Below are 22,150 nucleotides of genomic sequence, written 5' to 3' on the forward strand. Positions count from 1 at the left end.
GCAACATGATCCAGTTAAATTTTCAATTGTCAATTGACTTGTGCAAAACTTGAAAAATGTCACATTATGGTTTAATGATGAGCTTAATATCAAAACTGTATTTGCTTCAGCAATCCAGTAAATTGAAATACATGAAAGGCGGTGATGCTTTTCTAAATGCTCTCTCCTCAAAATGCTCAAAATGGACGTGCCGCACTACATTTTTCCTTCAACTGTCTTTCCTTTCTTTTGATTGCCAGTGATACAAATGTTATATGAATTAAGTAACGATTTCATCCGCATGAGAAGTGGTTTTCTCAATTCTAGAACCTGTTATGTGTTTTTGCCATTAGTTGGCAATTAATCCCAGGATTTCATGGTTCTTGCACCTATTTTGTTCACATCTGAAGAATATTTTCATAAAAACATGACCTTTGATCAAATTGTACTAGTTTATAGTACAAACACTAAGCCTAACAATATATTCTAATACTATTTTTGCGTGTTTGGCATGCTAGTGTATATAGTGTATAAGGATAGCCCTTATCCTTTTTTGAGATTGATTTGATCTTAAAGTGTTGAAAAAGCCATCATTGTACACCCTAGGGATATTTCATTCAACAAAATTCACTCTGTACATTACAACTCAGTTGAGAATGATTATAACATCCAAGTAATCTGAAAAAGCTACCATATTCTGTCATGGGTATGGGAATAAACGAGAAAAATGGCTCAAATCATTGTCATTAAGAGAACTTATTTTCGCAATCGTAATTTGATTTCATTACAGCTTCAAAAAGCTCCTTCATCAGTAGCTGGTGGTGAGTGGATATTCATACTCCACAGTGTACAACATCCATAGACGCACGTTTCTTTGAAGTCGCTCTGGATAAAGTTGACCTTAACGTGTTATACTATCGGGCCCTCTTTACCTCTGCCTTCACTTCTCTCTCGCTCTACAGTACAAATGAGAAGAGAAAGCCACGCAGGTGGCAGAGGCTGGATAACACTTGAAAAGACCGCCATCTCAAATGAGACGGGCTGGTGGCATTCTTCGAATGGGAGGCCTCCGTCCTCGTTTCGTTTTGTTAGTGGTTAATTGAGCACTTGGACTCAACCGTGTATTGTGGTCGTAACTGCGGATCCTCCTTGTAAGCATCCTCGATCCCTTTTCCGGACAGAAGAGACCGACTTTTCTTTGTCGTGACTGTTTAGAGTTCAAAATGGATTCCTCCGATCCCAAATTGATTGGTAAGTTTCAGATTAACTCATATTTATTAATTTGTATAGTTTAACAGGCGTTGAAACTTCCCTAAGAATTTGAATGTGTTTGCAATTGGAAGCGATTTGTCGCGGCTTTATGAAAGGTATGTGCACATATCTTATCATGATATGTTCCTGGTGCACGTTGACACGTCAGTTATTTGAACACTTGAGGTTGATTTGAAAAACATGATACTGCTCTTGAAAGACTCAATTTCAATACGTTACATCAATTTAGACGGTCTCACCTTTTCCTCTTGGGACTTTTTGTAGTGACCCAGTTCGAGTGATTAGGGCAATACGACTATGCCTTCAATTTGCGTACTCCGCAAGGAAAGTAAATGTAACCACGGACTTCTAAAGATATGGACTTGGAACGAAAGAGAAACTTTTGAATCCTCTGAATCTTTCATCTAATTCAAAATTAGTATTGCATATTGTCAAAAGATCTGGCCAAATAATTGAACTCCGGAGAATTAATCAAGGTCAGGGGTGAATCAGCTTTTAACGATATAGATTTGGAACGAACCACTTAACAATTGAATGTTATAAAAGTGGCATTTCTTAGGGTGCAATAACCTTTTTTTAAATTTTACTAATATGTATTGAAAAGGAACTTTGGCTCAAAAAAGGCCGATTGCACTAGAATTTTGTTCACAAACCATATAAAAAGAAGTCCTTGATGAAACTTCAGCTACATGACAAGCAGGCACTAGGAACGAACTAATTTTACCATGCATGGCAGAGATGAGATCTCAGATGTTCTCAGGTTCCTTAAATCCCTTGCCTGTTTGAGTTAGGGCGGCTTTATACTACGATGGAAAACCAGGATTGAATCCGGTTTTAGGATGGAAGTCGGACTAGTGCTGAGGCGAGCCCAGACTCGAGTCCGTGTCCTTTCTAAAAGACTCAAGTCCGGATTTGTGAAAGCAATATCATTCTTCGGTTAAATTTCGCAACATGAGTGTTTTTGTTCGACTTGAGTTACAATGAAAGACACAAGTCCTCTGCTGGACTCGCCCCATCACTAGTCCCACTTCAACCCTAAAACAGTATTTAATCGTGATTTTCCATCGTTGTGTAAAGCCGCCCTTAGGGCGGCTTTAGACTTGGATCTGGTTTTAGGATTAAGGTAGAAGTAGTGATGGGGCGAGTTTTTTCGCAATATGAATCTTTTTGTTCGACTTGAGTGCAGTGAAATATTGGAGCCCTTTGCTGGATCTAAGTCTTTTGCCACACTCGCCCCAGCACTAGCCCTACTTCAACCCTGAAAATGGATTCAATTTTGGCTTTTCCATCCTAGTATAGTGTAAGGGCGGCTTTACACTAGGATGGAAAACCGAGATTGAATTTGAAGTAGTGCTAGGGCGAGCTTTTGGTGTATGAGTTTTTTTGTTCGACTTGATTACAGTGAAAGACTGGAGTCCTCTGCTGAACTGGAGTCTTTTGCCGAACTCGCCCCAGCACTACTCCAACTTAGAAATTCAAACCGGATTCAATCTCGGTTTTCCACCCTAGTTTAAATCCGCCCTAAAGCCACTCTTACTATGTTCTTCGTTACTCATCCTGAAACCTTGTGCTCCCGCAATCTCTCCTCCCACCAAGGTACTCGCTTTTTGATACCAAATATTTATATTATATTATGTATCAAATCATGTATGTTGCAATTATGTATTAAATCATCTTTTGTTGCACATGTTTCAAAGCTGTTCCGTTGATCTTAAGATTCTTGTTCAATGGCATTGTCGACTGGGGCATGTTTACAGTAAAGATGCTTCAGTAGCTCTCAGAAGAATATTTGGTGACAGACGAAGTTGCAATTCCTTGTTGAGCCCGAGTCTTATTTCTTGCTATTGCATTAAATTCAAGAAACCTTTCAGTTTATCAACATGTAATGAACATCAGAAAAGATGCAATCAAAAAGCAAAAAATCGGATGAATTGCTGTTTGAACCCATGACACGTCGGTTGAGTGATTAAAGTTCGTTCGCGCCGCCTCATGGACCGCTAGAACGCACATTAAGCGTGAGCCTGTAATTGGTCATAAATCATTCAACAGTTTTGTTTAGCGAAAGTTATATGGAAATTTTGCAACATCATTGAAACCAATATCTAGAGCGGACGAATGCCATGTGTAAGGGTCAGGAACCACTTCAGGTATGAGTAATTACTAAAGCCTGGACAAATAATTTTGACCTAATTTTCCGCAAGGTTTTTCAAAGAAAAATATCTTTTTCAACCTTTTTGACATTTTTGATACTTCCTTTGACCAATTTGAATGTCGATTTGACTTACATGGCAAGGTTTGAATCTATTTTGTAAGCATTCTTGGGATTGGATAATATTGAAAAAATACGTCAAGCCTTCCAGGTATTTTTTGAGTTTATGAATCTAGCCTCTTTTAATGAAAAAAATATGAGACCCTGTATTCCTTGATTATTTTCATTCAGCTGTCAAAAGAACAGTACTTTATCAAAAAATAGAAAGAACTTATTTTTAGGGATGGCAATACCGATTTCAAGAAAGAAAGATTGTGAAGAGAATTATGGCTTATCTTGCCAATGGCTTGCAAGCTATTCCTAGCTATTCAAGAAAAATGCCCTTAGACAATTTTTGAAACTTATTTACTTAAGTAATGTTATTTTTAAATATAGTTTTAGTTTACTATATTTTGCAATTTAAAAGATTCTGGTGAATAGATTTCTTGTGACGTCACGATAGTCCTCAAGTCTTTCAGATCCAGTCCAAAAAATCTTAGAAGTTTTGTAATGCCACCATTATTTTTTGCAATATTAAGGACAATAGGCCTAAGGTGCCAAAGGTTAAGTCGAAGGAAAAAGTCCCCCAAAAAAATCTTTTAGTGTGTGATGTGTAATACAATTTTCCGCCAGAAAACCAACTTGATATCCAAATTAAAGAATCTCATTAGAATATAAATTTGCTCAAAAAACATTGATTTTAATTGAACTGAAAGCTTACGGCATGTTTATTTAATATACTTTCTTCAGCTAAATAGTTTGAATAAACATATTTTTGACAAATTTGATTACCTATTGCTATTTTTCTACCTTTTTCATACTTCTTGTAACTGTGTTAGTACAAAGTAATAGTGATAGAATATTTATAGTAATTGTAATTACAAACCGGGTCAAAAAGAAGCAGAACAGCCACAAGATGTTTTTTGAACTTTTCATGATCTTTGAAAAGTTGTTAGACCAAAATGTTCAAAAAACGTCAAATAAAACCAAACCTTCTTGCAAGATAACTTTAAGCTAAAATAGTAATTATCTTCATTAGACTAGAAATGGTGACCTTGGGACCATGGCAACATGATAATTGAATTGATTCTCAAGAACGCTTGATGATGAAGGCTCATTCTGAAGGTCAGGGTAACACTTAATCAAAAGCACCAAAACTATTGGTGATGAAGCCTAGAGGGTTTCGGATGCATTCGATAAACGTTATTCTCCACTGATTATTTGGCGGTGCTCATTTTTCAATTTGTGGCAAAATGTTAAAAGGTTTAGATAGAGACTTTAAGGGTTATTAATATCGTGTTGGGTTAGGTTAGGTAAGGTTAGATCAGGTTTGATTAGGTCAGGTTAAGATTTAAAAAAGTAGCACCGCCAACTAATTGGTGGAGAATAACGTTTACCGGATGCATTCACCATAGAGATATATGTCTATAGTGAGCGGGATTCCAATATCACAAGAATATTAAATTGAACTCATATTTTGAAAACCTCGAATTGAAATTGTGTCGTCATTTGCACTTTACCACATGCCACGTTACTTTTTAATGTGATTAAAGTCTAATGGCAGAATATTTTCTTGAAGTCCAAAACCAAGGGCTCAGAAATCAACAAAAAAATATAGCCTATAAGAAAGAAAGTCTAGAAAGTCTAAATGGACCGAAAAGAATAGAATACATCATTGTAAACATCGAAAAAATCATAGGAGGGAACCACGAAACAAGAACAATATAAACCAACCCTTCATTTTACACTTCATACTTTTGTATTGCTCAAAAGCAACTTCAATAGTCAGAACTCGAAGAAACGGCTTGATACATAATACTACTATTTTTTTGCTCTTCTCTAACGTACCACTTCAGCGTTATCAAGCTCTTATGAAGCACGACAAAACCTAGTATAAAGTATGAAAGAAGGCGCCTTGAGTGCATGTACACTGAAACGGCCTTTTCTCTGCTGGAACCGAACATGAATGTAAAGTACATTTTAGGAAGGAGAAGGCGAGCGGGGAAAGGTCTTTGGAGGAAACCCTCGGTTCATACGTATATAGCCTCTTCTAGAAACAGAGTACAAATGTAAACCGTTAAGATTAACCCTTGTCTTTTCAGACGATTCATACGACAGCGATGCTCAGTTGCTAGTAGACGATGACGAACCCCGAAAAGCCGTCCGAGTTTGCCCGGTTTGTGGACAAGTGACCAAATATAACCAACTCAAGAACTATGGGGCTTATTCCTGCTTCAGCTGTCGAGCTTTCTTTCGGAGATCCCACGAAAATACCCGCAATCCGGACTTCATTTGCCGCAAAAATGGCGAATGCGATATCCAACTAAATAAACGGAAGAAATGTCGCAAATGTCGGTATGATCGATGTGTCGAGATTGGAATGCGACAAGATCGGATCCTGGACGATAGCGCCAAGAAGAAGCGGTTCAAAAACTTTCGAAACTGGAGAAAGAGGAAACCTGATAGTCAGGAAGATATCGGGGAAAACCATCTGATGAAATCCATCCCTCTTGTTGAGGAGCTCTCCATGTCCGTGTCTCCCGGTCTCGAAAGAGCATCAAGACCTTCCCCTCCTTTGATGGAATCTGCAAACCCACCTCCGGATTGGTTCAAATGGCTGGGATGTAGTAGACATCATGCCATGGTCGGGCGTGACGCTAACCAATCCGAGAGTAGACCGTCTTTCTGTGAATCTCAAGCAAACTCCAAAAAGAGCGACATCTATCTCAACGTACCACGTTCTACGGCATTGAGGGCGGGAATTGATCCTGTGAACGAGTTCTCACATAACCAGTTGGTGGTAGACATGTTGGCTGCTAGGCAATCCGAGAGCCAGAGGCGTTCTCCCCTTGCTGAGAAGCCCATCCATTATGAGCAAGAATCACACATTCGGATCCGGACTGATCTAGGATTGCACAAACTTTCGGGGTGTCCTCCATCACTTCGGAAATCCAAGATCAATCTGATAGGGGAAGATTACGACCGAACCATGTTCAATATCGACCTTCACGATTTGGTGCTGGATCAAGTGAAAAATATCGACGGCGATGTCAGGCTGTCCACCTTAGACTCCAGCAAAATGAAGCACGTGGTCAAGATTGTTAAATCTCAGTACTATCGCTTTGCATTTGGTCTTGAGACGTTTGCCAACTTGGATAAGTCAGATCAGGTGACACTCTTGAACGAAAACAGCTACCTATTCATTCAGCTGTTGTTGGCCAAGGCCGTTGTGGCAGAAAATGGAATCCAGCAAATCAACTACTTGGTAGGAGTCACTTCCCAGAGCAAGGGTCATTGCATTAAAAAAGTCTCTTTCCAAGACGTATGTTCCATGACCAATCTGTTCAATGGGAACGTAAGTTTGGAACTGGAATATCTGAAGCTGATTGGTAAATTGCGACGAATGAGGTTATTCAGCCAGAAGCTATCGATTTTGGCCTACTTGATCGTTTTCCACGTTCTCCCAACGGACGTGTTCTGTCAGGAGGGTCTGATTCTCTCGGGTGTCCAGGATGTGGTGGAGCTCATTCAAGAAGAAGATAATCAAACAAAACCTGAGGATGTGTTACAATTCTTTTCATTACTTCTTGATATGAGACGACTCCTACCCACCCTCAGTTAACATTAGAATAGCATGTCGACAGACTTATAGAAAGTATGCAAACTTCAGTTATTCAACTAAACTTGAATGTCCCTGTACAGGTTGCTGTTTTAATTGAAACTGATTTTTTTCTTTACATAATGCTTCGTTGAGAAATCCATGAATAACCCTAATCCTCTTTCTGTGCGGCTTTTACTTGTTTTTTTCATCAACCCTGTCAGCTGACTTTCACAAAACGACAAAACAAAACTGAGTGGTAATAAAGTGTAAGATGAACAAAGCATAGTGTTACAACTAATTGCAAAGACTCATTTGAAATTGGCATCAGAAAAAGATACCACTTTTTCAATGACATTGTGACTCATGATCATGTTCACCGAGATACAATGTGATAAGAAATAGGCGTAAAGGCAGTAAGGTAATTATTGTCTGATGATGCCAGCACATTTTTGGGAGGTCACTGGGCTAATTTTCTAGACATAGGAGTAAAAAGGCAAGAGGGGAATAACAGGGTAGAGGTAAATGATGAAACTTTGGTTATGGCAGTAGAGTGGGTGGGTTAGATTGAAGAGATCTTTTGCTCCCGTCGTTGATGGCATTTGGCCAGGAGCCGGACCAAGCTGCGTGATCGCCAATACTCCGAAAAGATGTCGGGCCAAGGATAGTAAGGTGTTCGGACATCACCTCCGGAAAAGGTCAGATTCCCAACACTCTTGCACATTAACCTTGACAGCCCGATGGTGAGGGGCTCGTTTTCGCATTTAAAATGCATATATGTATTATTGGCAAATTGGGGCACGCACACGTAGCGGTTGAGGAACTTGGTAAAGGTGGCATCGGCGAATTTTGATTTATGAAACATATAAAACTTACACAATCCATGGACATGAAAATATCAAAATACAAGCCTAGAAATTTTGACTGCTTCATGCATTTTCTTGATGAAACCGAATCATTTAAGTTCAAACCTTGTACCAGCCTTGATATAGTTAATATTGTTAAGTAAATGGAGAACAAGCGTATCTGTTGTCGAAATGAATTTTCAATTTTGCAAAACGCATCCCTTAATTCTGGTTTTAGCCTGGTGCACAAACGGTGTCCAAACATTTCAACCTCTGAGGGTCACCCACCTCCATTTGATGTAAAACGTTTGTTAGAGAAATCGTGCAAGGGATTAACGGCCTTTAATTACATGAGGTGGACCAATTGATAACCACCAGAGGGTCCCTACGTTCTTGGTGTTTCTCTTAATTCCACCTCGAATGCGTCACCAAATTTCCCTTGTCTTCCAAAACATCCCTTACAGCTTGTATAATAACAATTCATGATGGTTTTTCAATACTCTAACCAGTAACTAAAGCGTCTGATCTTAGCTTTACAACTTACCTTCACCAGCGATCATGTTCCACTTAAAATTGGATCTTCTAGACTTAACTGGGGGATTCCAAGCTTAGTCTTCCAATAGCGTGTTGAGCGTCGGAAAGGCTGAGCATTTCTTGAACGTGCAGCATGTGAGATAAAGGGAGCCTTGATTGATGGATGAATGTGGCAGTTGGCCTTGAAGCCCCTTTGAAAGCTCCTTGGTTTATGCAAATCGATTAAACAGTTGCAATTGAGATCCCAGCTTCAAATTCGTGGAGCATTCATACTAATGCGAACTTCCGCTTCCACACCAATTAACTCGCGGGGTTCTTGATGTGCTTAATGCCGGTTACACTTAGTCTAAATACAAGCCATGCTTTACCATTAACGAAAAATACCGTGCATGCCAAGTCAACATTATTGCCTGATGATCAGAAGCAGGGGGCTAATATTAAGCAAAGGTATGTTCAAAGGTTCTCCGTTGAAAGCGACTTACAAATCAGACCAAGGATCTTCCACGATTGAAGTTGCTTACCACAGGAGTGTCGGAATATATTTGTGGATTGGACCCCAAGCAATCATGTAGACTCAATTTGAAAGGTGTCGGGTACATTTCTTGTTTCTTTGAACTTTTCCATGTTTTGATGTTATTGTATATCTGTAAAACTTTGTGGACCTACGGCAGCATAGCTCGGAAGCGATCTATTGGAATGTCAACCCTTAAGATAGGAATGATTGATATAGTCAATTTGAATAGTAATTGACAAGAGTTCCAGGACTGAAGAAAATTGTTTTCGCACCCGTTTAAGTGAGGTTTTGATGATGCTTCGTTTTGTATGAACAAATTTGCACGATTTGATTGCTGGTTGCTTAAAGAGGAAATGTTCAATACTTCAAAACATTGGGACAACCCTGTGAATCTTGCTTATTTCTACTGGACTGATGGGGACCAAATAAATAATCACGGGAGGTTGCAAATAGGGCTGCCAATTTACATTTTCAATGCCATATGACAGCACTGGTGGAATGTTGGAAACCCGTTAATTAGCCTCAAAAAGTAACCCTGATTTTCCTTTCGTCAAACCAGCATTGCTTTTTGCTCAGACTTCACACTTTATGCGGCTATATAATTGCTTGGTGCTTCACTCAATACTAATTACCTCAAAGCTCCAACTGCACTAAAACTAGAAATATTTTTTCAATGGGAGACGTCGAGATCACGTTCTAAGCTAAGTAGATGTCCCAACCAGAGAAACAAAAAGTTTGAACAAAACAGATAATACAGAACAATTGATAAACAAAGATAAAACAATTGATGACGTATTTGGTGTTCAATAATCCATAATGTGTTTGACATTGTTGCCTCATTTTGGAAATTAAGTGTAAAACAAAATATGTCACCGGAGTATGAAAAAGTCAATAACCATACAGTTTGTTAATGAACTTTGCCATTTTTGGACACTTATGAAAAGTGCGGTAATTGCCCCTTAACTCTTAAAGATATTGATCTGTTGCTAATAATTTGCCCTAAGAGGGGATTTGAACCCCGCCTTTAGTGAAAACCTAATACCCCCTCTCAAAAAGTAAACAATGGCAATTGTGGTTGATCCATGTGTGTCAGAAATTTTGATGGTTTTATGTGCAATTCTAATTTAGCAATATTGCAATAGTATTACAGTCTGTATCTAAACTAGAGTTTTGACTGGGAAACATGGCTTTCCAGATTTTAACCAACACATTGGGTGACTACTAAAGTAATGTGACAGCTTTAAGTGTGGGTGATGCTTAAACATAAGTGTATAACATGGCGCAGTCGATAGGATCAGCTGCTGCCCTCTATCTACATCATAAGCTCTCCTAGTGTGAGGGATTGGAGCATTGTGACTCTCCCGTAGAATGGATTTGAGCGTGTGAAGTCAGTGGGCCAAGTGGGCAAGCTGGCAAGGTGGTCTCGTGACCCGATGGTGGGGCGACCTTGTGACCCCGATGATGGGGCGATCTCGTGATTCCAATGATGGGGCGATCTCGTGACCCGATGGTGGAGGGACCTTATGACCCTGATGGTGGGGCAATCTCGTAACCCTGACGGTGGGGCGATCTTGTGACCCGATGGTGGGGTGACCTTGTGACCCCAATGATGGGGCAATCTCGTGACCCAGATGGTGGGGCAACCTTGTGACCCCAATGATTTGGACCCGTCAATTTGCTCTTAAACCAAGTCTTGTGCAGGTTTGGTTGGCTGTTGTTGTCCGTCCTTTTCAACTTTATTCTCGATAATTATCTACTAAAAGTGACTTTTATTTTTGTTAAAATAAAAGGCTTTCTTTTTAAAGCCTGTTACTTACTTCACAAATAACAAGGGAGGTTGCGTAGAGCCAGCTGATGCATAGCATCGTTGCTAATAAAATGAGGGCAAGTTTTGAGGCGACAATATATTTTTCAGTTCCAAGTAGCTTCAGTATGAGTGAGTGCAGCAACATCACTGAAAACTAAGACAGATAATACAATTTGCTTATATACTTTAACTTTCTGAGGTAATTTTTTAGTAAACGAATGTAACGCCATCAAACTGGTGAAGGGTCTTGTGTTCTTGAACAATCAGAACTTCAGCGTGACCGAGAGCATATGATCAACATTGTTTGAGCCCTTATTCGGTTCCGAAACTCATGGATTGGTGTGATTGATCGGCTCCACTGTTGGCTATCTTGACAATTTGTTTTATGGTTTGTTTGAAGGAGAACACTACTAAATCGTGCTGTAGTAGTGTCGTGATCAGCCACATGTATGCGGATCGTTCAATGACTGATGTTTCATTACTTTTATGGCTTGGTGACATGCACTCTCTCTCTCACTGAAATCATGACCTCTTTTTTGGTATAACTAAACAGACATGAAAACGAAAATAGGATCTGGATAGTGATCCTAAAAGTGGCCTTGACAATGGCGGCAGGAAAGTGCATTGGAGTTGTTGCAAGATATCAATCAGAGAAATATTTGGCAATAAGCACGATAACAAACTTTGCCCAAGACGGGAAAATGCAAGGTTCAAGCGTGCCTTTCTCGGACGGACCTACTCAAAGTTTGGCCTGAACCTGGAACTCATCATTGGGACGGTCCTTTTCTTGGTAGTCGGTTCATTTATCTGGACGCTTTTCAGTGAAACTTCAAGTTTGCGATACTAGATACAACAAGTCGGCAAGTTTCTTCGCTAGGATATCAATTTTCCTCACTCCTCAACCCTTCACGACCGACCATCGTGTTAGACTTAACCGCAAATGGTTTGAAAGAAGTTCTTAGAGTGACCAAGTGCCTCAGTTGTGTCTCTTCTACAAGTAAGGATCCTCCATCACGAACTTCTAGAAAAAGAAAGTATCCTTTACAAATAAGTCCATTCCAATTGTAAGTAGCTTTGTTGACTGTATCCATAGAATTCATTTTGAAATTGAACCTGGAATAGAGTGAAGCGTCAAAAATCTACCGCGTACACCACGGGTTTAGGGTAAGTTTTGATAAGAGATTATGTCAGTTTTGAAGCTTTGTCTTTATTCGGTGCGGGTTCGATTCAAATCTATCGGAGGTAAAAGGTAAGGGGCTAGTTATTTTTTTTTTAAGACCTATTATACAAGTTGTATGATTATGCAATATGTTTTACATAATTTGAACCATTAACATCAATTTGCTACTTTGAAATTCCAAAATTTAAGTCTAGTGAAATTGCTGATACAACTGAGACTTAATTGCAAAAAGAGGCATCAAAACCAAGAAATGTGCAGGTAAAATGTTTAAACATGATTCTTGAAACAGGATGATGGTTGTGGCGCAGTTGGTTAACGCGCGACCGAGCTTTGCTCGGGTTCATAGGTTCGATCCTAGGTCTCCCACACCCCAATACTCGCCCGTGTAATGGATCATCGCTTCAAATGGCGGACCAGGAACCCAGAATGGGACGAAATCAGAATTATGTACTGTATATCAAATATATGTAAAAATCTGATTCAATGAGAAGCAATCTTTCAATAAACATTTAAAAAAATCAAAATCAAACAAGACACAATGTTATTACAAATATGAATTAAGGCATTTTATTAATACCCTTTTGAAAACAAAGAAGATGCCAAATCTACTCTGACTAACAAAGTTTGTACTGATAATTCTACTCACAATGGGCAGATAACTGAATATCGAAAAGAAAATATTTGTCTTTCTTTCTTCTAATTCTAATGCATGCATGCTTTACATGACTGATGAAGTTTGAAATAAGACGACTTATGCTTATAAAAATCCATTAACATCATCACCTCACTAGAGAATGGGTTACTAATAGAGATTCATTTTTCCGAAAAAATCATTACGTCAACCAATCTAGGTTTCGCTCCATAGCCCGTTATGGTTACCTTTTCCACTTCCAATTTTCCGCGGGTGCTGAACAAGGAAGCACCGTTGGAACTTGGAACTACCTACCTACTACCTACTACGTATCAACTCGCACAAGCTCTGAGAAAGTGGTGCACAAATTTCAAAGAGCAACCCACCCTTGGTACAGGAAAATGACTTCGCCGAAAAGGGAGCGAAGAATTATTGTCAGTTTCATTGCTCATTTCCCTTAGGGTGGACGGACCAACAAAAGGCGAATATTCTCTAAGAATATCCGAACAACTGAGAATAAAAAAAAACATCATCAATCATCATCGCCAAAAAAAGAAACCGTGTGAAGTGTAACTAATAACTCCAATATTTAAGGTCTGCTTGGACCAGGCAAGCATTTGATACAGGTCAAAGGCGACTGAAGATTGCAAGATTCCCTCATACCAACCATGTCTTCAAGGAATCGGAAAGATCGTAGCTACAAGGAGGTTCGCCGAACCATCGTCAAAAACCAGCGAAAGAAGCACAAAGACACATACCAAGAGGAAAGGTTAGGCACAAATCACCACGTACCTTTACTCCCCAACTGGTTCATGGACCTTGGTCTGCCCCTCAATTTCCCAATCAATATCAATCAAACCTTGTCCATTTCCATTTTCAGTTATGTCGATTCCTATCGTAGTGTGGCCGTTCATTTGTCCGGAAGTGACTTGAAGAACACCATGAAACCCACGGGAATGCCGTCTCACTTCAAATTGGAAGTCACCAATGATGGCGTGGACGACGCCATGTACTTGAAGCAAGCGGAACATCTCATGAAACGAGGGGTCTATGGACCAGCTCTGATGTATCTAGAAACCGCCCTCTTGTACAATCCTATCTCTAAGGTAAGACAGTTTTCCAAATGAATTAAAAGATCACCCATCCTCACCAGTTTATGCAACACTTTTCACATTTCCACAGTATACTCAAGCGACACGGGCCAAGTGTTATCTGTTGATGGGTCGATGGAACGAAGCCTGCCACTCGGCCGAGGCCGTCCTCGAGGACGACAAGACTTATGTCAAGGCACTTTTGGTCAAGGCCGAGGCCCTCTATAACACATGTGACTTTGAACATGCTTTGGTGCTCTTCCATCGGGGACAGGTGAGTTGGATTTTTGCAGTAAAAGTGTGATATGGCTTTTATTTTTTATAATGTTAGCGAAGATTGATGTCTCTTTCGAAATGCTGACTTGCGTCGTTTTATTCTGCAACAATGGAAAAGAGTGGGACTGGTTTTTTATTTTCATTTTGATGAGCTATCAGTAGCAGGATCCTTGAAAATGATGTGCTTACATAATACGGTCAATTTCTGTCCCGAAAAGAATATTCAATGGCATTCAAATGTTATCCTCACATTCTTGTAGGGTTAGGCGCTTTGAGCAAGAATATGGAAAAAAGATAATTGAAGGCCCATGTCGTTACGGAGAAATTGCCATTTCAAACACGTCTTGGCAATTGAAATGAGTTTCGCCCAGTAATTGAAATACCCGAACTAATAGTCATTAGGTCATGAAGTAATGTCTTAATCAAACACTATTTTGAACCCTTGCATACATATGTTCCATTTTGTCCGAAAGTCGTAAATCATGATCTACATTTATTTCGTTGGTGGACCAAATATCATATAGATTGAAAGGTAATAAATAGACGAATTATAACCTTTCATTTAATAGTACTGGGGTTTACATTTCCCCAACATGAAACTGGTTTTGCAAAAGTTTGAAGCGATGAACAGAGGTTCCAAAACATTTCATTCTCCAATCTTAAAAATTAAAAGCCCTCAAAGTTGTCTCCTAAATTAGACCCCCAAACTAATACCCTAAACCATGGAGGTTTCTAGATCAAATTTGGTTCCTCTGGGTGAAGAGACCTCTAAAATGCAAATACTTTTATATTTGCTCTTTTTTGTGTAAAGTGTTGAGATTCTAGTTGTATTTTCAGGAAAAGCTTGAGCTTTTGCCAACAGGGCAACAGGACAAGCAGGAATGATATGAGAATTACAGAACAACTATCTTATTAAACTACATAATATACAAACCTAGAAGATTGGGATAATGCAGTATTAAAAGGAGGTGCAGAAGGTATCTTTAACAATATGTCTTCAAAAATATCCCTTAGCTTTTTCCTCAACCAGGTTTTAATAAACAATTGCAATGAAAGTAAAGGTTTACAATTTTGAGCCCTGCAAAAAATCCAGGATAGTCAAAAAATGAAGTACTTGCTTCTCTTTGGGTTCCTTCAATTTTGAATTGCTAAACTGTTTAAATGTGTGTCCTTGTTTCTCCCTCCAACATGAGGTTGATTTGATACTTAGTTTATTTGTTCCGTCAGTTCACGCCTTTTGTGTGCATGTGGGAAATCACGTTGGTTTTTATTTGATTCAAGAAGGTACCAGATATGAGCACAAGACGACCAAGTCCAACGTTTTGACAATCCCGAAATAAAATCTTGGGTGAAACCCCTGTCACATTGAATGAAGATAAAGAGAGCTATTTAAGATGAATGGAATACATAGGCAGAAAAGTACAAAAAGCACTTTTTGTTAAAGAGATTTTTAAAAATATCAGGCCATTAAATTTTACATTTTTCTAAAATTGACCAGGAGTCTTGAAAATCATTCACATATATTGCTAATTTTTGCTGAAATGGCTCAAAATGCACAATAAATTACAGAAAAATGTCAAATATTACTCTTAAACTTGCAAAATTTGCAGAAAAATCTCGGATGTGCAAGTATTTTGCAAAATTTGCACTATATGGTACAGGATGCAAGTATTGATCGGCCCTAGTCATCATACCCTTCTGACCTTCTATAGCTCCTAAGTACAAAAGACACAGTGATCTTAAAGCACGGTTTGGTATCTGTGAAACCTTGGTGTTCCACAATTGTTGCCTCCCAATCAAAATATTAGTTTGAGTCTTCTTTTCATCAAAAATACACTTCACTTGAATCCATAGTTCTTGTGTTACTTTCTTGCTAACCCAAAGCACAACACTGACCACAAAAATGTAAAATTGACAAAAGTTCCATGAGCTGATGGGTTGTTTAGCTGGATTGAAAGGGATCAGAGATTCAGAGGAATCAAGCCCATTCCCCTTCAGGATTTGTTGGTTTCCTACTAAGTATGATACAAATGATGACTACTGACTTGAGACACCGTCTAGGACCCAACTGAGGACACTTGCACTTGAACATAGACCAATACATCGCGTTGAAATTGCACTCCAAGAAAGCAAATAGTACCAGTTGGCTCATTAGGGAATAGAACCAATAGAACAGGCTTAAAAGTCAATTGTTCAAGTCATACACTATCGTCAAGTTTATTCTTTCAATCTCTTTTTGACAAGGATTGTGTGATGAAAGTGTTGCTTTCTTTCAATTTGAGTCAAACATTTGACCAAGTACTCTTTAATAATCATATTCTAATAGTTTTTTTTTTAAATAGCCATGGCCATGAGTTTATCATTTAAATTTTCATAAACCTAGAGCTTAGCTCTACGAGAAAATATGGAAGACAAAAAAATGCCATTGAATGTTTTCATTCAGTGTAAAAATCAGGTGTGATAAGCTCGAGAAAATGATAGTCCAAAACAAATGACAGGCTGTATAAAATATAACAAGAGGAATTATCTGAAGTCTTGAGATATACTTGATATGATTTTATTCGATCAGGAGGAAATTGTAATTTTGATTGTAGTGTTTCATATTGTAAAAGGTGGTAAATGACGGTTCTATCTAGAGACCCTGAATTCAGAGACGAGCAAGGTTTGACAAGTGGCTCCACTTCAAAAATGTAAACGATCTGTAGAACTCAAAAGTTTCCCAACAGATTTTGAACTAATGCGGTTCATAAGAAAGAGTTCTATCATGACAAGGATCATTGAATATTTTCTTCAAGGACACTGCCAAAATTTACTTGAAGACAAGCTGATTCATGGATATGACATTTTAGAGTGTTGCTACTATTTTGTTACTTTCAAAATCATTTTTGAACCCATTTTGTCATAAGACTAGATTTCTATTTAAAACTACGTTTTATTGAGAAATACCACACTAATACCATTGTATTGACAAAAGACACTCTTAACCCAGTGGAATGAGTTGGTTTAATCCAAGTTGGATCAAATTTGTCATAAATCATTCAAAGCATTGTCCTATCATGCGATGCAAACGTGCGACCTCTTTTTAGAAGCGACTGACTCACTGTTGAGAAGGTTTCCAAACAAAGCCCATGTTCGTTGACAATTGGCAGCCAATCAGATCGGTCGAATTTGATGATGTATACTCAACCTCGCGTATCTATGCCTAGAGCATCTATAGTTCTATCTAAGTCTGTCTTTATGAATAACCTCAACAATTAGGAATGTTCTGTATGGCTGAGTCTTTAACTTAAATAACTCATTTTTAGCTTTGATCACAAAATTCAAAATTCGGAGACAATAACTAGGGTGTTTGAGGATCGTGGTTATTCAATTGTCAGCTTAACGAGCGTTGAAGCTCTGGCTTACATTGATAAATCCATCCTCAAATTCTTTATTCTTTTATTATTTAATTTACCTTATATTCAAGGGGCTAGCCAGATCTGACAACTCGGATTCATAGGTGGATCCGATGCTATACGAATATAAAGCTAACTAAAATGAATTCGCTCTTTGTCTTGAAGTGATGGGGATCATATTCTCAGTAATGGTAAGGAGGCACACAAAAACGTACTCCAGCCCTCTGGAATCAGTAGGTTAAGACAGATGTTCCCAAAAAAGCATTTATTTTAACCCCATTAAAGGATGGGGCATGTTTGAGAACTATACATGTTTTCTTTGGTTGAATTTTTGCCACGACAATGCTTTTGTTTAATAAATAAGTTAAAATTCAATATCTTTTTTGACACATTTCATTACCTTTTAGCACCTTTTTGGGCGATTTTTTTGTCTCCCTTTTTCCAAGATTTAGTCACAAACCATTTGAAACCTTAAGTTCTGATGCAATACAAGTGTGTCAGCTCTTTTGGGAAAAAACTGGCTCCTTGTTGTGCTTTGTTTGGAACTTTTTACAGGTTCATCGAATATTCACAATCAGATCGTTCAAATTTGAAGACGTATACTCAAGCTCGTGTGTCTCTCTGAGGGGCGATCTGATTGGCTGTCAGTTTTTGATGAACGTGTAAAAGGTTCCAAAGAAAGCACAGCAGGGAGACGGTCATTTCTAAAAAGAGCTCATCCATTTGCATGGCGTATGAAGTGGAAGTTTTAGATGTTTTATGACAGATGTAATCTACCACAGATTTAACTTACTATTCAAAAGGGCTAGAGTGCCTTATGCCATTAGAATTATGTTAGTAAAGTAAGTCTCAATAAAATGAAGTTGTCACACTGTTCTCTTGCAGCCTGTCAGTTAAAACCCTGACTAAAACGCTCCAAAAGAGGGGTCGTGGTCATGTTTATTGATTTACCTTTTCTAGTAGATAGTGATGTGTTTCATGAAAGAAGCAGGGAAGGCACATGCGTTAAGGTTTATCATTACTCTCAACTGATCCATTTTAGCAATTTTCTCTTATGAATAATTGCTTTCAGAAAGGATTTAGAAAGCAACAAATCTTTTAGTAACAAGGTACACTGCCTTTATGCATGAATCAACTCAATTGATTGTCCTTATGAAAAAAGCTATTTCCTTCCAGCAAATGACCAAAGAAATATGTAACGACAGGAATCTTTCTTATTCAGTGCATCAATTCAAAAGGATGTTTGCAAACTTTTTAGTTTGCTAGTTCAGACTGCTTACTTTTTTTAAAGTGGGGCCACTTATCAAACCTCGAGCGTCTCTTCATACAGGGGTTCTAGCTCTCTCTATATACCTCTACAAGTGTAGTTGAGACAGCATCATCAAGTTCATCAAAAAGTTGATTCAAGTATTTGCAAAATCATAAGGCAAGTTATTTTCATACAAGATAACGTCCAAACGCTTAATTTGAAGACCACTTGAAACTCGCCTCAGAAAGATAAACATTTGGTGGACAAAGAGCACCTCAGAAAGAAAAGAAAAATGGCCGAAATAGAGTTTCTTCGTTTGAACTTTCATTGGTAGGGCAATTCTTAAAATTATTTCGAAGAACTTCGTTCCTTTCGCTTGCAGAACTGTATATGTTCGGGTCATAGACGGCTCCACTTTGATTTCTGAAGTAGCCCTTACTTTAATGAAAATAATGAAGCAGGGGAGTCAACGAGAGAAAATGCATGTTAAATTTGGTTTAACAATTATGTTTCTACTTTTGATAGGTATTATCTCCGGAGACGGAGGAATTTCGCTTGGGGATACAGAAATGTAGGAAAACCATTCAATGCAGTGTGGGGCCAGAGTTCGACTTCAGACCTAACGGCGTTGAGACCATGTACGAGAGCATTCAGAAGGCTTGTGAAGTGGAGAGCAGTATGAATGCGGCTGAATTCTTGACGGAAAAGCAACGCCTCAAAATGGTCCAGAGCCACCAAGAGAGCTTTGATTGCGATGGCCGATCAGATACCAACATTCAAAGTGTTGCCAAGCAAAAAAAGTCCAAAAAAGTCGACAGACTTTTCGAAGATAAGGTAAAAATCAAGTTTATCTATGCATGCCAAATTGGAGAAAATTCATCCGAATGACATTTTGTGTACCTTTTTTTGACGGTTGTCATGATAATTTGATAAATTTGAGCCGGGTAGAAATGTTCTTTGGACCGTTGTGACTAGAGGGCTAGTCAGAAGAACGACCCTCAAGAGATTTCTGAGATTCGCGGCTGCCTGGTATGTGCGATGGGGATCGGCCTCGAACACATTTAGTTACGTGATTCTCAAAATCAAGTTCCGAATTCAGGAGCCAGTGAGTTGAGATGGCTCGTTTGTCTGCTTTTGTTGAAACTGCGTAACGCAAGAAAGTCGATCAGCCCGACACCCTGCTGCCCAACTACGGTTGGAGTGACTTTTCTCTGGCAAGTCCTCTAGTTTTTGACCATTGCTGCAACCATTTTATTAGTCGTTTCTCAAGAATAAACCTTAGAGGTAACTATGAAAGCAAGCAATAATTATGAGTTCATAAATCCAACTTTTATTGCCAAAAAAGTCCCATTTGTCTCCTTCTTTATTTGTGTCAAGACGCCAGAGAATCAGAAAGCACTTTTTCCTTTTCCAGTTTTAGGGAATTGCAATACCATTCCTTTGAGAGTTAGATGGTAACCAAAATTAATCAGCAAATATGGCTCGCAATTTTTTCAAGTGGCAAGTCCCATTCAAATTGAAATCACTAGTAATTTATTAAGTGATTCTCATCCAACGCAATACGCCTATACTAATAAAGGATAGATCAAAAGAAGATTTTGTCAAAGAGAAAGAGATGTCTTTTCAAATACTTGATGTGCTCTTTTTTTACTGTAATCAGATCTGCTGGAGTCCATTTGTATCTTGGCTGAGGAAAATTACTAAATTCAACCTTGCTTATCTGCGCCCAATGAAACCTTTTGCTTGGCGGTGCCTTACTACTTTCTGTGGTCGAATGCTTTGTTCATGTTTCAATAAATACGTCAAAATTGACCTCCCTCCCCAAAGCTGGTTAGACAAATGCATAATACAGTATCAAAAATCCAATCCACATCATCTCTGAGAATCCCTCTTATTGCTCCAACCTTTCTACTTTCTGCAGCTAAAAATCCTCTTTGGTATAAATACCTTCCACTGACTTCCTTTTTTGGCTTTTTTGTAGTTATTGATACTTATTGTCCTCAATTAGAACTGTGGAAGCACAACTAATATTTCTGCGGGAGGCTCCAAATTTAGAAATTGTCTTAATATCAGAAAGTGTATGCCGCATTTGGTAGCTTTTAGTGATAACTATGTTTCCTCATCAAGTGGCCATCATGCATATTGACATTTTGAACAAAAACGCTGTACAAATTAACTAATTTATAGACATTTCGAGGCGAAATGCCAACACTTGTACACATTGAAAAGTAAAATAAAATCTTCTCCTGCAGCACTTTGAAACACGTGTGTGTTCTTATCCTGCTCTTTTGTAAAGACTTGAAACGAGTTGAAAATCCTATCAAAGAATACAGGGTGTCCAGATGTACTGACAAACTAACTAAACAATATTGCAAAACTAATAGATTTAAAATTCAAATCAAGATAATGTTTGTAAATACTTAAACTTCAGCTTTTTTTCGATGTTCCCCAAAACAAATTACACACGTTTCCATTGCCAAGAGAGAAGAACGAATTTCGTAAAGGCAACTCTGGTCTCTAAGCCGAAAAAAATAAAAGCATTCATGGAAAGTGAGCACAATGTAGCCTGAGGCCGGTTCTTGGAATCGCGTCTAACTCAACTGGACACATGAATTAGTCCACGAATTAGTCCACGACCCACTTTTGCGTTCATTGAATCATATCTAAAGTTGGTCGCGACCAAATCATGCACTATTTCATTGGCTCAACAAGACATGAACTAGACGGCAAGAATTGACCTCCTAATTCGCCGCTAAACTGAAATGACAAGAACCATGGCTAATTTCCTTGTGCTTGATTATCATGCATTTCAAACAGAATTGGAATTGAACATCAAAAACATATTATCATTACTATTATAAATTAAAGTGAAAATATTATAAATCACAAATTTGACCGTTTATGCTTATGCCCCATATGTAATTAAGAAATTGCATTCTACATTGCCATCCATTATTCCACGAGTGAGTGAATTGGAGGCCTCTAAGCCACACTCCAGCGCTTTGCAAATGGTTAATCCTCCGAATAAGGAAAATGTCAGAGAACTTTTATGATGAGCGTCGTGAACGACGCGACCGAGAAGATTTTGTTCAACGTTTTCATGAACAACTGCCCTTGAGAGAGCCAGGCAAATAGATTGCCTATGAAAACATCTATACATATTTTGCAAAATGAAGGAGTTATTGAAGAATCACGATTCTAACTAGATGCTGGCCACAAACCTGTGTTCTATTAAGCTTGGAACAAACAATTTCGAATATCCAAGCTTTTTGTAGAATACCTTACAAAAGTTCCGTTTTCGGACATACAAACAAGATTTCTTAAAATCTTTATATCAAACAAAGGTAACTAATTTCGACAGTTTCAGGAAAACATTCCCGTTTCAGCCAATTTTCCCCCAAATCTGGTCACCCTAGGTTAAGAACTTACTTCGATTTAGTATCCTGTTTTTTCCTATCTCTAGGGATCTCTAGTAGAAGAGTACAAGCATGAAAAGCGGACCCCTGATGGGCGCAGCCTCCATGATCCAAG

General features: G+C 38.5%; 2 protein-coding genes across 2 annotated transcripts in view; both read left to right on the forward strand.

The window, feature by feature from the left end:
- Window positions 1-947: 947 nt before the first annotated feature.
- On the forward strand, window positions 948-7,387 carry LOC131880491 (uncharacterized). Its single transcript, XM_059227151.1, has 2 exons — window positions 948-1,230; window positions 5,602-7,387. The coding sequence occupies exons 1-2, from the start codon at window positions 1,203-1,205 to the stop codon at window positions 7,119-7,121; spliced, it is 1,548 nt and encodes a 515-aa protein (XP_059083134.1). The 5' UTR covers window positions 948-1,202; the 3' UTR covers window positions 7,122-7,387.
- Window positions 7,388-12,812: 5,425 nt separating this feature from the next.
- Window positions 12,813-22,150, forward strand: part of LOC131880562 (outer dynein arm-docking complex subunit 4-like) — a 13,061-nt gene continuing 3,723 nt past the window's right edge. The window contains exons 1-5 of the mRNA XM_059227227.1: window positions 12,813-12,999; window positions 13,070-13,377; window positions 13,489-13,714; window positions 13,791-13,973; window positions 19,145-19,453. Coding sequence (XP_059083210.1) covers window positions 13,277-13,377; window positions 13,489-13,714; window positions 13,791-13,973; window positions 19,145-19,453 — 819 coding nt within the window. The 5' untranslated portion in view covers window positions 12,813-12,999; window positions 13,070-13,276. The remainder of the gene's footprint in view (window positions 13,000-13,069; window positions 13,378-13,488; window positions 13,715-13,790; window positions 13,974-19,144; window positions 19,454-22,150) is intronic.

This window comes from Tigriopus californicus, chromosome 5 (genome assembly GCF_007210705.1).
Source record: "Tigriopus californicus strain San Diego chromosome 5, Tcal_SD_v2.1, whole genome shotgun sequence".
Lineage (NCBI taxonomy): Eukaryota > Metazoa > Arthropoda > Copepoda > Harpacticoida > Harpacticidae > Tigriopus > Tigriopus californicus.

Bases quoted from the DNA above. Each gene is read 5' to 3' on its own strand.
- LOC131880491 (XM_059227151.1), top strand. From the start codon at position 1,203: ATGGATTCCTCCGATCCCAAATTGATTG. The intron at 1,231-5,601 runs GTAAGTTTCAGA...TTGTCTTTTCAG, and splicing joins CTCCGATCCCAAATTGATTG to ACGATTCATACGACAGCGAT.